Genomic DNA, 17,967 nt, shown 5'->3' with positions numbered 1-17,967 from the left:
GCCTAGAATTTAAAAGGCTCTCTTGGGGAAAGTTGATAATCCCATGGGAAAATGCTGAGGTCTCCTTGTCAGTAGCATTTTGATAAACTTGGGTGGAAAGATTTGTGGTAAGTCTCTTTTATAAAACATAGGTGTTAGAGAGCTGATTGGTATTCTTTACTTGTTTGAAAACAGAATGCCTCTACTAAGACTGCCCTCTGGTCAACACTATTTTTTGTTTGTTTGTTTAAACACAGTTAAGCTTTAATGTCCATACGAAGCCTCAGAGCAATGTTTTTGTAGCTTGTAAAAAAGCAAAAATTTTCTTTCTTTTTTTTTATTTTTATACTTTAAGTTCTCGGATATATGTGCAGAACTTGCAGGTTTGTTATATAGATATACACTTGCCATGGTGGTTAGCTGCACCCATCATCTACATTAGGTATTTCTCCTAATGCTATCCCTCCCCTAGCCCCCCACCCCCAGACAGGCTTCAGTGTGTGATGTTCCCCTGCCTGTGTCCATGTGTTCTCATTGTTCAACTCCCACTTATGAGTGAGAACATGCGTTGTTTGGTTGTTTGGTTTTCTGTTCCTGTGTGGTCAACACTATTATTGTTACTCTGTACTCTTGTCATTATTTAAGAAATAATCTTCTTTTAACATATGTGAACTAGAACACAAATATGGATTTCCATGATTTGATCTGTTTCTGTGCTTTGATTTTATGATGCGAGAGATCTCATGCTCATGGAGAAGTAACAATACCTGGATTGTGTACAGGTTTTGCATAATTATATTATGCTTATGGACTTTAGTTCATAAAGCTTTTTATTTTATCATATAATTAAAAAAATAGGCTAGGCACATGATTCATAAAATTTGTCGATAACACTCCTGTGTTCTTGATATAAATGATACCCTCCAAGATAGCTAGCTGGTCAGAAATATTGATAACTTTTGGAATTCTCAACTTTACTCATCAGTCATATAAGAAGGTCACTTTTATGATCTGCTTTCTTTTTCTTTTCTTATCATGATCTGCTTTTTTTTCTTTTCTTATTTCCTACCTTCCCTGGATTAAGATAATACTGACATGGTGCTCAGGGACCTTAGGGAGAGGGAAAGTAGTGTCAACTGAGACTGAGCGTCATGAGGAAATTCTGATGTAGTGTTCAGCCAGAAATAGACTGATGTAAAATCATTTGTGAACTGCCTACTTAAATGGTAAATTTTCCATAATTAGAAGTTGGTTTGATGATTAGAAGCAATTGGACCTAACTTATAAATGATCATTGGGCCTAACTTATAAATAATTGCTAGGCCTAAGCAGGGAGGGTAGCAGATACAGTGTTTGAAACCCTAATTGAAAACTATTTGGGGAATTTATTTGTAGGCCAATGTCCTCCTGGGGTGTGTTATTTATACTTTTCTGTCCCCAACATAATTGTCCAGGAAGAAGAAAATTTGAAATTGGAATTATTTAGTAGCTGCTCCATTCAAAAATAGTTTTGGAACTAATGACACACACACAACATGGAAGAACCTCAAAATAACTTATTCTTAGCTAAAGTCAAATGAAGAGTGTACATTGTATGATTTTATTTATATAAAATTCTAGAAAGTACAAACTATAGTGGCAGTGGATTACTGATTGCCTGAGGAGGGCAGTGGTCGATGGTGAGAGGAGAAGGAAGAGCATGAGAAGACTTGATAGTGGCAAATCATTATTTTGACTGTAGCAATGGATTCAAGGATTTAACATATGTTAAAACTTATTAGATTGTACACTTTAAATATGTACAGTTTAAGACATAAGAAAAATAGTTTTGTCCTCCAGGGTAAAATAGTGTGCCCAGGGTAAATTCCTAGAATCCTACTTATTTAGTATGGGATGGGAACTTGGAGATGGTGGGAACTACTAAATAAAACAAAAGGTCATTTAAAAGCTGAAGTCAAGAACACATCTCCAGAGGGTTTCTTATATATAGTAAGGGAGATATGACCTAGCATTTTTTCATAATCATGGCTGAATGCAGTGCTTGTATAAGCATTACAAAGAGAGCTAAACCAAAAAGCCAAAGTGAAATAAGAAAAATATAATTTAAGAAATCCAAGAGAATATTATTTTTACATAGAGACATGTTACAGACAACATCTATAACAAATAATGAAACTTTAAGGGAAATACTTAGGCAACAGGGGTCCCCAATCCCCAATCCCCAGACCGCAGACCAGTACCGGTCCTAAGGAACCAGGCCACACACGAAGAGGTGAGCTACTGGAGAGCAAGCGAAGTCTCCGTCTGTATTTACAGTCACTCCCCATCACTCACATCATCACCTGAGCTCTGCCTCCTGTCAGATCAGCGGCAGTGTTAGATTCTCATAGGAGCATGAACCTTGTTGTGAACTGTGCATACAAAGGACCTAGATTGCATGCTCCTTATGAGAATCTAATGCCTGAAGATCTGTCACTGTCTCCCATCACCCCCAGAGGGACCATCAAGTTGCAGGAAAACAAGCTCAGGCTCCCACTGATTCTACATTACGGTGAGTTGTATAGTTATTTCATTATATATTATCATGTAATAATAATAGAAATAAAGTGCACAATAAGTGTAATGCGCTCGAATCATCCCCAAACCCTCTCCCCTAACCCTGGTCTGTGGAAAAATTGTCTTTCACGAAACCAGTCCTTCTTGGTGCCAGAAAGAACGGGGACTATTTAGGCAACATGATTTTGAAGAGAGTTTTGTGATATAAAGATTACACCTCTTAGACCTATTGTTACTGTTTTTTCGTTGATAATTATTTTAATTTGTGCTGTTGAAAATGTGATGCCGAAAATCACGATGTTTCCTGCAAAGGATAACAGTTTTGACTTGAAAGTATGTATAAGGAACAGAATTTCAACTTGTAGTTTAGATCTGAAACTTTTTGCCCAAACTTACATTTCCTTTTAAAATAGCATAAGAGGCCGGGTATGGTGGCTCACTTGTAATCTGAACACTTGGGAGGCTGAGACAGGCGGATCACTTGCGATCAGGAGTTCAAGACCAACCTGGCCAACATGGTGAAAACCCATCTCTACTAAAAAAATACAACAATTAGCTGGGCATGGTGGCAGGTGCCTGTAATGCCAGCTACTTGGGAGGCTGAGGCAGAATTGCTTAACCCAGGAGACGGAGGTTGCAATGAGCCGAGATCACACCACTGCACTCCAGCCTGGGCGGCAGAGTGAGAGTCCATCTCAAGATAAATAAATAAAAATAAAATAAAATAGCATAAAATAGGCAAACCTAGAGTTTATAGGATTTATAAAAATGTCCTTGGCACATATAGTGAAATGCAAAGAATTGGAGTTAATATAACTTAAATGAAAATGACATTGGAGCTTTGCTTTAAGAGAAGATTCTGTTAAATGAGTTGAAAATAGTTGTCCTAAAACATAATTGACAATGCCAAGGAAGAAATTTGGGTTGGTTTTGTAACGATCACCATTCTTAATATTCTGGCATATCTTTTAAACCATATGTGTATTTATAGGAATTTATTGTAAGCTTCCTATTTAGCTTTAAAGACCCCTTTTATTAACATAAAAATTAGAATGTTTATATATTTTTTTATTTGTCCTTTTTTTTACCTTTAGCTTCCATTGAAGATTGACATCATTAAACATCCAAATGAAACAGATGGCAAAAGTACTGCTATACATGCAAAACTCTTAGCACCTGAATTTGTAAACATTTACACGTATCCTTGTATTCCAGAATATGAAGAAAAGGACCATGAAGTAGGCAACTTAGTTTTTATAACTCTTAACATTGGATATACAAATGAATTTTAACCTCCATTGCCTTTCTGATCTTACTCAAACATAATTTAATATTTTTCTTAATAAAGAATTATGCTTAGGTAGCATTAGACAATATACAGTTTATTTCATTGATATCTTCAAAGATCAGATGATTCTAGACTGCTATGCGTTTTTGAGTCTGCATTTTATAGCTCTTCTGCCTTATTTCTTCAGGTTTTTACTCCTTGCCAATATTATTGTGCCTCCTTTTACTTTTTCTCTACTTCTCCTGTTTGTGCTACATATAGATGATCTAATTTGATGCAAACTGGGAAACCAGATTACAAATATTGTTGGAATTTCTCTAAAAGAAGAAAGACTGAGTTAGGATATTTAGGAATCCTCCTAAATTAAGAGCTTTAGTGCATAGCCTTTATAACATTTCTTTCAGCTGCTCAGAGGCCTTCCTTGCTCATTTTTAGATTCTTAATTGGTTTTCACCCAGTTGCAATCTTCACATTGGTGAGATATTATGGGTCTTCTTGGAGAAAAATAATTTTACAATGTGTCTCAAAAAATTAGGCCTTGGGTACTGAAAGAAGCATGTAAAAGCCTTTTGGTCTCTTGGAGGCCATTTGTTGGTGTGGCTAATATAGAAACAAAATTAGAAATTAGTGCATTTATTTGTTCCAGGAAGAACTTGGTAAATTTTTACTTTTCTGTTTATATGTATATATCTTTTTTTGGTTGAGTTTATGTAAAAAATTATGTTTGTAAATAATATTTGAGTTTTGGATCTAGGAAAATGTTTCCTTCTCTGGTCAGCTAGACTCCATTTAAGTTGATTAAATAGAAGGTAGTGCTATGTTCTGTAAGGAGATGTGATATGTTTATAATCTAAGAAAATTCAGAAGCCCTGGACTTTGCTGACTGGATATAGGGAGAAATATAGACATGTATTATGAATATTTAAAAACTTTGACAACTTTGAAATTTATAAAATTCAAGGTTTTTGCTTTTTAACAGAGTTTTGCTCTGTTGCCCAGGTTGGAATGCAGTGGCATGATCCCAGCTTGCTGTAGCTTTAAACTTCTGGGCCCAAGCAATCCCCGTACCTCAGGCTCCCGAGTAGCTGAGGCCATGGGCGTTGCACCACTACTCCCAGCCAATGTTTTTATTCTTTATAGAGACAAGTCTCACTATGTTGCCCAGGCTGGGCTCAAACTGCTAGGGCTCAAGTGATCCTCTCACCTTGGCCTCCCAAAGTGCTGGGATTATAGATAGGCACTGTGCCCGACCAAGATTTTTTGTTCCTAATTTTATTTTATTATGATTTTGTTTTTATCTTTTTATTTTAAAAATTTGTATGCTCATTGAAGAAAATTTGGGAAATAAAGAAACATATGGGGATAAAATTCCCTTGATTCTCCAACATTTATTCATTTAACAAATATTTACTTGGTGCCTGCTTTGTGCCAGGAGCTGTTCAGACATTGGAAGCTCTAACAATATAAATCTCAGTAAAAATGTGCTGAAAGAAAAGAGGTATCTCATATAATTTTTCCTGGAAAGTTAGATTTTTTCATTTTAATTTTTCACTGTAATAAATATACTTAGATATTGGCCGGGCGCGGTGGCTCAAGCCTGTAATCCCAGCACTTTGGGAGGCCGACACGGGCGGATCACGAGGTCAGGAGATCGAGACCATCCTGGCTAACCCCGTGAAACCCCGTCTCTACTAAAAAATACAAAAAACTAGCTGGTTGAGGTGGTGGGCGCCTGTAGTCCCAGCTACTCGGGAGGCTGAGGCAGGAGAATGGCGTAAACTCGGGAGGCGGAGCTTGCAGTGACTTGAGATCCGGCCACTGCACTCCATCCCGGGCGACAGAGCGAGACTCCGTCTCAAAAAAATAAAAAAATAAAAAATAAATAAATAAATAAATAAATAAATATACTTAGATATTATAAGTGTCTGTGTTTAGGTTTATTTTATTACGTTCCCATAATGAAATGTTTGAACCAAAGGGTATGAATAATTTTAAGACTCTTGATTTAAATTGTCAAATTGCTTCCATGAAGAGTTATGCTATTTAATCCTGCCCTCAAACCACCATTTCCTCACCAGCATTCGCTGTATCATTTGTTTTATCTTTGGCTTATGATATAGATGCAAATGGCATTTAATCATTGAACAGTTTTCAGTGGTTCTTTTACAAAGTATCATGTACTTTGCTTTTTATCTTATGAAAAATTATATAATTTAATCTTTTTATTTCAAGTATGATTAACTTGACATCTATCAGTCAGTGAATAACTTATGTTGAAATAATAGTTTTAATTAGTATATTATGATTATAAATTACTAGGGGAGAGCCAAAAACTTTACCATACATGTTAAAGAACCATATACAATAGAACCAACCTAATGCTTGTTTCTCAGATATGCAACATGTCTTTCTGAAAATTTTAAATCAATCAAAATTTATATATTTTGAAGATCATAGTAACACACTACTAACCCAATTTTCTTTGTTTTAGGTTGCACTCGTTTTTCCTGGACCTCAGTCTATCTCAATAAAAGATATTTCTTTTCATCTGCAAAAAAGGATTCAAAATAATGTTAGAGGCAAAAATGATGACCCTGACAAGCCATCTTTTAAACGCAAAAGAACTGAAGAACAACAGTTCTGTGATTTGAATGACAGCAAGTGCAAAGGCACACCACTGAAAAAAATTATATTTATAGATAGTACCTGGAACCAAACAAACAAAATATTCACTGATGAGCGACTTCAAGGTAAGAAAAAAAATGTTTTTTTGGACTGTTCCTCCCTCAGACTTATTTTGAAAAAGCTTCAGACTTATAGATAATTTGAAAGAAGAGTTGCATTGAATACCTATACATTTTGCCACATTTACTTTATTTCTCTGTTTCTCTTCATTATATATATGAGTGTGTATTTATATATTATATATATTTTTGATTGATCAATTAAGTTTCAGGCTTTGTAACACTTTACCCTTAAATATTAAATATACATTTTCCTTTTTTTGTTTGACACAGTCCCAGTCTGTTGCCCAGGCTGGAGTGCAGTGGTGCAATCTTGGCTCACTGCAACCCTCCTCCTCCTGGGTTCAAGTGATCCTCCCACCTCAGCCTCCCAAGTAGCTGGGATTACAGGTGCCCACCACCACACCTGGCTAAATTTTGTGTTTTTAGTAGAGACAGAGATTCGCCATATTGGCCAGGCTTGTCTCAAACTCCTGACCTCAGGTGATCCTCCTGCCACGTCCTCCCAAAGTGCTGGGATTACAGGCATGAGCTACCATGTCCAGCCTAAGTGTACATTTTCTAAGAATAAGAATATTCTCCTATATTAATAAAGAATGACATCTCTTTTATAAACACCCTAATGGTGAACACATTTACTAAGAAGTTAGATCTTCTCTTCTGTTTTTTGTTTTTTGCCTTATAGGTTTGTTGTTGTTGTTTTCTGAGAGGGAGTCTTGCTCTGTTGCCTAGGCTGGCAGTGGCACAATCTTGGCTCGCTGCAACCTCTGCCTGCTGGGGTCAGGCGATTCTCCTGCCTCAGCCTCGCGAGTAGCTGGGATTACAGGCACACACCACCACTCCTGGCAAACTTTTTTTTATTTTCATAGAGACGGTTTCACCATGTTGACCAGGCTGGTCTCAAACTCCTGACCTTAGGTGATCCACTGGCCCCAGCTTCCCAAAGTGCTGGGATTACAGGCGTGAGCCACCATGCCCAGCCTGCCTTACAGTATTTAAAAATAACTTTATTGAGGAATAATGAGCATATAATAAACTACATATGTTTCAACAGTATTAAAGTTTTCTCATATGTGTACAGCTATGAGACCATCACTACAAGTTAGAAAATGAACCTATCCACCCCCTGCCAAAGTTCCTGCCTGACCTTTTGTGATCTTTCTCATCCAGCTTTCCCCACAGCACACTTCCACACTCTCCATCCCCAACTCTAATCAATGATCTGTATCTAATCGTTATAGATTAGATGCATTTTCTGGAATATTATATAAATTGAATCATATAGTATGTACTCTTTTCCTTTTTTTGGTTTGGCTTTCTCACACAAAATAAATAACTTGACACTCATTTTTGATGTAGCATGTATCAATAGGTCATACATTTATTGCCAAGTAGAATTTCGTTGTATGGATATGCTACGATTAGTATTATCTATTTATCTGTTGATGGACATTTACACTGGTTGTTTCCCATTTTCTACTATTTCAAATAAAGTTGCTATGACACTTGTGTTAAAAAAAAAAAAAAAAAGGATGTTCTCCTGTATAATAAATACAGTACCACTATCACTCCTAAGAAAATTAATGAAAATTACATAATATCATCTAATATACTGTCCATATTCAAATTTCCCTAGTTGACCCAATAGTACCTTTTGTACCTTCCCCCCATATAGCATTTAAACTCATCACAGTTTATTTGGTTATTATGTATCTTTAGTCTCTTTTAATCTAGAGTAGTCCTGTTTTTGTTTTACATGACTTAGACTTTTGTGAAGAGGACAGGTCAATTGTCTGTTTCATTGTGATTAGTTTCAGTCTAAATATGTTGGCTAGGATACTTACAGGTAAGGATAAATCCAGCGTTGTCTGTCTAGTTTATATCTATCATTTGGGTATAATTATTAATAATATGTAATTTCACTCTCAGAAATGAACCTTTTAGCTGATAAATTGTATGGTTAACCAATTCATAGGTGAATTCATACTTTATTGTTGCATCAAATTAGGATGCACATAATGCAAATTGTTCTTTTATTTGTGATAACTTTCATTACTTGATTAAAGTGGTGATTGCCCAATCTCTCCATTATAAAGGTTTATTTTTTCTCTTTGTAAGTAGTAGTAATCTATGGGGTGATGTTTTCAGACTATGGACTATTTGCCAAAAACTTTTCACCAGTGATTTTAGTATTCATTGATGATCCCTGCATAAATCGAATAATTACATTGAGAATTGAAAAATGGTGAAATTTTAATTACATGGTTTCTTCCTACATTAGTTAGCCAATATTCTTATGTAAAGAAGAGCTTTTCCTTTTTCCCCTGTTCTTTATTTCTCTCTCTTTCCACCCCTTTTTGAGATCACTATGATCTTATGGATTTTCTTTTTAATTCAATATGCTGTAATTTATTATAGCATATTCATGCTAATCTTTTTGATAATAATCTTTTTGATGTTGTAGTTCTCTCAAATTTTGCCAGTGGAAACCCTTCAAGTACTTCATGGCATGGCCTCATTTGTCTTTTTGGTAAAACAGACAAGTTCAATTGTGTTTTTTTCTGCGTCAGACTTATAATCAATTGTTTTTCTAAGAAGCTATACTTTCTTTTAATAGGAAATGGTATTAGAAACTAAGGTCTGGTAAATTCATTACTTTTGGGATGTCATTGCTTCAATGGATAGAACCAGGAAAAATGCACAGTTATGTGTCATGAGTTCACACAGATAGTTCCAATTCATATTTAACATTATAGGGATTTTTATTTCTTTTAGAGTGAAAAACTTCATTCCTAATAATAGTGATTTAAAACAGTTACTTTATTTGTCCATGTATGATTAGAAGGCAAGAAAGCTATTCAGTTGATATTAGGCAGTTGCTGAAACAGTTTGTTTCAAACTGGGAGAGCTTCTCTCAGGCTATTGTTAAAAATGTGCATTATCTGGAAAAGAACATTTTGACACTTTTGGAGTCTGACTGGTGTTCATTAATTCCAAGCTGAAGCGAGTGACAACACTAGATTTAACGAGCTTAATTTATGTGGTTTATGCATCTGAGATCTTCATATACGTTAGTAAAGTTGCTTTGAAAGTCTAATTGTGTGTGCTTTGTGTCTTATGTGTGTGGGAGAGAGTAAAGGGCAGGTACTAGGGAGCATAGGATCTTTAAGAAATTTTGTTGCCGATGTTTGATAGAAAGACAAATGCCTAAGCCCTAAGGCTGTGCTCTTTGAAAAAGAGAAAGAGAACACTGCCTGCCACATTCCTGTGGATGTTTACAGCAGCAGGTTACTTGCCAGTTCGAAGATTTTTCTGAGCCATTTTTCTTTATAGTTACCTTATATGGTAATTGAAAAGATCAAATGAAAATACATACGTAAAAACCCTTGACAAAACTATAAAAGGAATTATTGTGGTATTATTCGAAATCTCTTTTCAGAGTGTCCGCATTTGGCTTGCCTAAAATCAGATTTGTACAAAAGATTTTTGTTATTCCTTCCAAATTCACATGGAAAGTATCATATATTTCAGTTCGGTGCTAGATCAAAAATTTTTGAAGGGGCTTCTTAATCTCTTTAAAATCATGAAAGGAACAGATTTCTAGAGGCAAATTTTCTGCATGACCTACTTCAACCCCTATCCTTTGTGGCTCCTCATTGCACCACAGGAAACAATTAGGGCTCTACACATATTTATAACCTCTGTATATGTGAAATACTAATTTCTGAATAAATCAAGTTACTTCCATAAGAAACAATCCATGGTTTTTATAAATTGTTGGCTTTAGGCTTTAAAACTTTTTGTCATTTCATGGGATTAATCTGAGCAAACTAAGTCTAAACCTCAATTAAACCCTCAGGTGTATTGGAAATTATGTTTCCATTATCTTATTATGAATGCTGAGGTTAGGAATCCCCTTAACAATGTAAAATCATACTGTTTTGCCAAATTTTTACAGAAAAATAGCTCTGTGTGTTCTAATTTAATCACAAAAGGTAAACCTAAACCTGCAAGTGAAGAATGATATAACATTCTTGAAGATTTGTCATAGGAAGCCTTGGCAGAATGTAGGGGGAGACATCGTTTCTTTTTGTTGGGTGGGAGTCCAGATTATATTTAAACAGCATTATACTGAAATTTGTTATAAAATTAGCCAGCTCTTTCCCTTCAGTTTGACTGTATTGATACAACTTTTAAAGTGATAACTTTGTTTGCATTATAAGCATTGCCTAAACTACACTCCTCGTGTCAGTGAGTGCTGTGTCCTATACTAACTTATTCATTCCTCACATCGAATATATGAGGTAAAGGATGTCATCCTCACTTTGCAATTGAAGAAACTGAGGCAGCACTTTTGGAAGGAAAAGCCATTTGTAATTATCTACTTTAAGTTTCTACTGCTAAAATATTTTACTAGTTTTGAGCCAGATGTAGTGGTTCATTCCTGTAATCCCAGCACTTTGGGAGATGAAGGTGGAAGTGTCATTTGAACACAGGAGTTCTAGACTAGCCTAGGCAACATAGCAAGGCCTACATCTCAACAAAAAATAAAGTAATTAGCAAGGTATGGTAGTGTGCACCGTGCACCTGTAGTCTCAGGTACTTGGGAGACTGAGGCAGGAGGATTGCTTGAGCCCAGGAGTTCAAGGATGTGGTGAGCTATGATCATGCCACTGAACTCCAGCCTGGGCAACAGAGCAAAATCCCTCAAGAAAAAATGTTTATGATTTTTACAATAATTTTATTATAAAGTTACTGATTGTTAGAAATACTAGGGTATAAAAATATTTTGCATTCAAGAAACTGAAATATTTAATGTGGTCTAGAATGTATACATATATGAGAATGGTAAAAGAGACTGGAGAAATTCAAATTATAAATATCTTATTTTATTCAGCATGCCTGGGCATTTGTTCTTTTATCCATAGTGCTGTGGCATCATTAAAAAATTTTAAGCTTGTCATTGACATGATTAGATTGTATTTTAAGTCTAATGGAAAGAATTGGGCTGGAACATGACTTTAAGCTCCAGTTCCTTCACTAAATAAGCAAAGAGGTTTTGTTTGTTTGTTTGTTTTTAACTGTTTTATATTTTTAAATAAATTGTGATACATATGAAATATATACACATACACTCACACATATATATATGTAATGTTAAGTTATAAAGCATAATGACATAATGAATAATTAAGAAGGCAAGCACCAGTATTTCTAACTTCCATTTACCCATGTTCTTCCTTGTGCCATTCCCCTTCTTCCCCTGACAGTTATTTTCCTGAATTATGCTTTTTTAGATTATAATGTTATATGTATTTGTTTTCATAAACTATATATAATTTAGTTTTGCTTTATTTTAACCTGTGTGTTGTTTTCTTGGGGTTTGCTTTCTAAAGTCACATTTTGTTTCTAGGGTTTATCTATATTGTCATATCACTGTAGCTGTAGTTTATTCGATTTCACTGCTGAATAATATCTGTGAATATACTACAGTTTATCTGGTTTCCTGCTAATGAAACACTTTGGTTATTTCTAGTTTTTGCTATTACAAATAATGCTACTACACACATTCTTGTGCATATACAAGCTCCTCTAGGAAACATAGCTAGGAGTCACATTGCTGAGTTGTTGAGTATGAGAATATTCACCTTTACAAGATAATGCCAAATTGTTTTTCATAGTGGACATACAAAGGAATATTTCCGTTATTAATGTATAAGCTCTCCATTGATCCATATAATCTCTCCTACCTTGGTATTATCAAATGTCTGATTTTTGCCAATCTGGTATTTTAAAATGGTGTCTCATTGTCATCTTCATTTACTGTTCTCTAATTACTAATTGAATTGAGAATTACATTGTTTGTTTATTTGGCCATATACATGTCCTATTCTGTCCTATTTCTAGTGTTTTAATTGATTTGTAGAAATTCTTTATATATTCTAGAATATAGATAATGTTGTAAAATATCTTATTGCAGTTTGTGGTTCATCTTTTTAATTGTTTTGAGAAAAAAACTCTTAGTGTGGAATTTATCAATATGTTTGTGTCTTGTTTGAATCCTTCTCTTCTGCAAGATACTACATGGCTAATGATTTGCCTGAGATTTTATTGTATTTTCTGTGTAAGTAGTGCCAATTGCATTTCTTTCCAGTTCTTATCCATCTAATTAATTTATTGTTCTTTATTACTATGTTAAAGAAGACCTCTAATGCAGCATTTAATTGAAGCCCAATTATTTAATTGTAGAGGTCATCCTTCTCATGTTTCAATCTGATAATCTATGTCTTAAATAGTAAGTTTAGTTTATTTACAATTGCCGTGAGTATCGAAGTAAGTGGATCTACTTTCTACCATCTTTTTATTTCTATTTGTGCTTTTTTATAATTTTTGTTTGTTTTTTTGATTGAATGAGGTTTTTTCTTATTCCATTTTTATTCCTATTTCAGTTATTTTAGAGAATTGCCTATATCACTTAAAAAGTTCAAAGCCAAACAATGTTTAACCTCTCCTTTTTTACATTGTATGGACTTCATATGCTGAAGCTTCATTCAGCCTCCTCCTGGTTCACAATGTTATTGTTAATATCATTATTTTTGTTCTGTCCTTTATTGTCAGTCTACAAATTAGTTACTATTACTGTTTTTGTTTTATACAGGCAACATTTATCTGGATTTGCACAGATGTTTACTATTTTCTTTACTCAGTGTTTTATCAAATACCTCCTTTAGGAATTCCTTTAATTTGGTCTCTTGTTGCCGTATGTTCAGTTTTCATTTGTCTATTAATGTTTGTCACTTTTTTCTTGATATGTTGTTCTGCTGGGTTCACAATTTTAGGTTGCCAGTCTGTTTTTTGTTTCTTTGTTTGTTTGTTTGTTTGAGACTTGGAAGATACTATTCTAGTGTCTTCAATATTCTGTTGTTGCCAATGGGAAGTCTTTGGTCATTCTAATTACCTTTTCATTGTATATGATCTGTCCCTTCTCCATGACTTCTTTTAAAATCTTCTTTATCTTTGGTGTTTTGCAGTTACATAAATATGTAATAGATCTAGGCACTGATTTGTTTGTGTTTATCTTGCTTGAGACACATGATGTTTCATGTATCTGTGGCTTTTTATAGTTTAAAATAATTTCTGGAAAAGTCATTGGCATTATCTCTTTAACCACTCCCTGTCTTCCATTCTCTTTGTTCTCTCTTCCTCGAACTCTTATCAGTCATTTGATCTCCATATCTCTGAATATTTTTGTGTTTCTTTTATTATTTCTTGTCTGTGCTACATTTTACATTGAGTAAAAGTGGGATGTGACAGTGGGAAATCATTAATGACTTAGAAGTTCCAGTTGGTCATTGGGCCAATTTTGATGCCACCTTCTCTCTCTTATTTCTCACTTTCAAATAAAATTTGCAAAAACAAGAAAATAAATATAGTATGAGTCCAATTACTGGCCTAAGGAGCTAAAAGCATTCTGGGTTTGTATGATGACAGCTGAGTTATAACAGATGAGAGTTCTATTCTGTTATTGCACTAATTATTCCCTCTTTAAATGTACAAGAACAAGACATTCTACCTGACTCTGTTATTGAGCTCTACAGCATACATGTGACAGAGCTAAAACAAACAAACAAACAAAAGAAACCATAGCTTTAGGATACTCTGTTCATGAATATAGCCTGAAAGTGATAATCAAGAAGTAAACTTTTACCACTATTAAGGAACATTAAGCTGCCTATCTCTCAGTGAATTTCGGAATGATATTTTTTTTTTTTTTGAGACGGAGTCTCACTCTGTCGCCCAGGCTGGAGTGCAGTGACTTCAGCTCACTTGCAAGCTCCGCCTCCCGGGTTTACGCCATTCTCCTGCCTCAGCCTCCCGAGTAGCTGGGACTACAGGCACCCGCCACCTCGCCCGGCTAGTTTTTTGTATTTTTTTTTTAGTAGAGACGGGGTTTCACCGTGTTAGCCAGGATGGTCTCGATCTCCTGACCTCGTGATCCACCCGTCTCGGCCTCCCCAAGTGCTGGGATTACAGGCTTGAGCCACCGCGCCTGGCCGGAATGATATTTTAAAAGTCAGTTTAGGCCGTAATCCCAACACTTGGGGAGGCCGAGGAGGGCGGATCATGAGGTCAGGAGATCAAGACCATCCTGGCTAACACAGTGAAAACCCATCTCTACTAAAAATACAAAAAATTAGCCCAGCATGGTGGCAGGCCCCTGTAGTCCCAGCTACTTGAGAGGCTGAGGCAGGAGAATGGCATGTGAACCCAAGAGCCGAAGCTTTCAGTGAGCCGACATCATGCCACTGCACTCCTGCCTGCGTGACAGAGCAAGACTCTGTCTCAAACAAACAAACAAAAAATTAGTTTAGGCTGGGCACTGTAGCTCATACCTATAATCCCAGCACTTTGAGAGGCCAAGGCAGGAGGATCACTTCAGCCCAGGATTTTGAGACCAGTCTGGGCAACATAGCAAGACACTATCTCTAAAAAAAATAAAAATAAAAAATCTTAGCTGGATATGGTGGTGTGCACATGTAGTCCCAGCTACTTGGGAGGCTGAGACAGGAGGATCACTGAGTCCAGAGTTTGAGGTAACTGTGAGCTATGATCACGCTGCTGCAGTCTAGCCTGGGTGACAGAGCGAGACTTCATCTCTAAACAAACAAAAAAGTCAGTTTGTCAAGGAAATGAAACCCTTCTGAAAATTAGTGAATGTAGTCCTATCAGAGATTCAGATTTTTGAAGATGCTGATACATAGAAGATTGGAAGACATGAATATCTTAAATGTTAACTACTTTTAATTCATTGGTCTAAGACTCAGTATAACTGTCATGTGTAAGATTTTATTATTTGTTTTATGTTGCTTCTGTATATACCTTAAGGTGTTTAAGAAAATGTCTTGTTTCAAACTGGGATTAAAGGAAGTTAACTGTAGTCTTAAAACAAAATCCTTAGAATAAGATTAGTTCATTAAAAAGAAACTAAAACTATCTCTGTGTACTTTGAAGGGGTTTCATGAAATCGTCTTATTTTCAAAGTGCTCATAAGTATCTTTACAGTAGATTCTTCTAGAATTTGTTTGGAACAATATTAATTTCACCAACATGGCACATGTATACATATGTAACAAAACTGCATGTTGTGCACATGTACCCTATAACAATGTATAATAAAAAAATAATATTTTCAAAAAAAAAAGAAATTATTATTATTGTACCAAGCCTTTGGTTAAGAAGACATATTTATATATTTTTCTTTCTTTCTTTCTTTCTTTTTTTTTTTTTTTTTTTTGACAGGGTTGTTACAAGTTGAGTTGAAAACAAGAAAAACTTGCTTTTGGCGCCATCAAAAAGGAAAGCCAGATACTTTCCTTTCTACAATTGAAGCCATTTACTACTTTCTGGTAGACTACCATACTGATATATTAAAAGAGAAATACAGAGGGCAATATGACAATCTTTTATTTTTCTATTCTTTTATGTACCAGTTGATAAAGAATGCCAAATGCTCTGGAGATAAGGAAACAGCAAAACTTACACATTAGTTTTTAACAAGCCATTTATGTGTTTTTATTTTGCTAACATTAATAAACTTATATTTGTGCTTTGTTTTTTTTCTTAAGAAATAATCATATATAATGCCTGTAAGACCATTTGAAAAAATTCCAGTTTTATATATATTACTTCATATTTCTTAAAGGGAAGGAAATTGTATCTAGGAGAATTTTTCAGAGATACTGTTGATAGAAAAACTTACTTCAGAAGTTATTTGCTCAGTGAAACCTCAGTTTCATTACTATATTTTAATATAATGTGTTACTGTCTCTGTGATTAGATATCTTCAATTAGATCTAATTAGCTATTTATTTCAAAATCTTTATATCTTTTCACCTGTACTCATGACCACCTTTAGAAGTAAATGGGGTTACAATCTACTGGCTGAAAAATAGGTCATAAGTGATTTTTCTTGAGGTTAGTAGCAAATATAGGCAGAGCTAGAATTAGAGTTCCTGTGTCTAGGGCTGTTTCTTTAAGCCCTAAGGTTGTTAAAAGCAGAGACTCTGGAGCTAGACTACCTGAATCTAAATCTCAGCCTTTCTGCTTATCAGCCATGTCATTTTCTTCCATTTGTACAAAGCAGGCGATACTGAGCAACTACCTTATAGGATTAACTGGGAATTAACTGAGTTAATATCTAAGTGACTTTCAGCAGTACCTGAAATATAGTAAGTGTTATATATATATATATATATATAGTATATGTATATGTTTATATATATTATATATATATGTTTACTCTTTCTACTTTATTTGGAATTATGAACTAAGAATAATTGAAGCCCAGCTGCTAGTGGCCATCTATGCTACCAGATGAAAAGAGCCTGATATAGAATGAAGTCAGCAAACGAAAGCAGGGTGGAGAGAGAAATACTGAGTCCTGATGACATCATTTATTCACCTAGACCTAGCTGCTTTTGAATAGAGCCCTACTGTACTGAATAGCTTTTGTCTGCTCTTTTCTATTCTGCTCCCTACTCTGTGAGGTAGATTCCCTTGCTCTCTTGCTTTTGGTTGGGTTCAACAAATGGGAAGCACTAGTGGGAGATTAGAAGTTGAGAGGAAAATGAAATGATGTTATTTATTTCCCTGGCTCCATTCCTGCCATGTCATCATCAGTTGGCTGTGTTCCTCTACTAAATAGTACCCTATCAGGAATCCCATCCCTTCTCTTCCCAAGCAGTTATCCCAGTTACCTCACTAGGTTTAGTTCCTGCTCCCTCCTTTACCCCTTTTCACTTAGGGCTGGTAATAGCTTACAGTTATTACTAGCCCCAGGGTAGTTCACTACCACTTGTTGCTTTTCCTAAACCCTGCTAATACATTTGTAATACTGAAGTTGTTTTATTACAGTCTTCTCAAATGTCCCCATTTGAAGTTGCCTTCTATTTCTTTTGGGGACTCTGATAAATTCACTTGTTTGGGTGAAATAATAGCACATTTCCTGAAGTCTATACAGTGGCACACATCATGTGTTATGTGGGAAAGAGTTCTTGGTGAAATTAGTTTGCTGTACATTACTTTGTTTCCCTCCCAGAGATTCCGAAGGCAAAACATATTAAAGGTTCTGAAAAGTCCTGAAATAAACATTTTGAACTTTATTTAAGCTGATATATCTTAAACTTACATGAATATGTAGCACCTATTAACATCCCATGGAAATAGGACATTTGGAATATTGTAATTAAGATCAATTCCTACTAATATACATGGGGCAACTGAGAATTAAAGAGGTATAAGTAAATTGTTGATAGATCACACACCTAGTTAGTAGCAGAGCCTGTTCTAGAATCTGGAACTTCTGATTTGGTTTGGTTCAGTAAGGCCACCATTATATTA

General features: G+C 35.2%; 1 protein-coding gene across 6 annotated transcripts in view; it reads left to right on the top strand.

Annotated features, from left to right (window-relative positions):
* The window catches only part of DTWD1 (DTW domain containing 1), a 36,418-nt gene that overhangs the window by 7,368 nt on the left and 11,083 nt on the right, over positions 1-17,967 (top strand). For 4 of the 6 annotated variants that reach the window (XM_023227206.1, XM_023227207.1, XM_023227208.1 and 1 more), the window contains 3 exons: positions 3,630-3,773; positions 6,315-6,573; positions 15,868-15,974. In XM_023227206.1, the coding sequence (XP_023082974.1) occupies positions 3,630-3,773; positions 6,315-6,573; positions 15,868-15,974 (510 nt within the window). Of the gene's footprint in view, positions 1-3,629; positions 3,774-6,314; positions 6,574-15,867; positions 17,706-17,967 lie in introns of those variants that run through there. The other 2 variants (XM_023227209.2, XM_023227211.1) reach the window with 2 other exon arrangements.

The sequence above is a fragment of the Piliocolobus tephrosceles genome, chromosome 6 (genome assembly GCF_002776525.5).
Source record: "Piliocolobus tephrosceles isolate RC106 chromosome 6, ASM277652v3, whole genome shotgun sequence".
NCBI classification, from domain to species: Eukaryota; Metazoa; Chordata; class Mammalia; order Primates; family Cercopithecidae; genus Piliocolobus; species Piliocolobus tephrosceles.
Note: the sequence above shows the minus strand (reverse complement) of the source record. Positions and strands in the feature narration are given on the sequence as shown.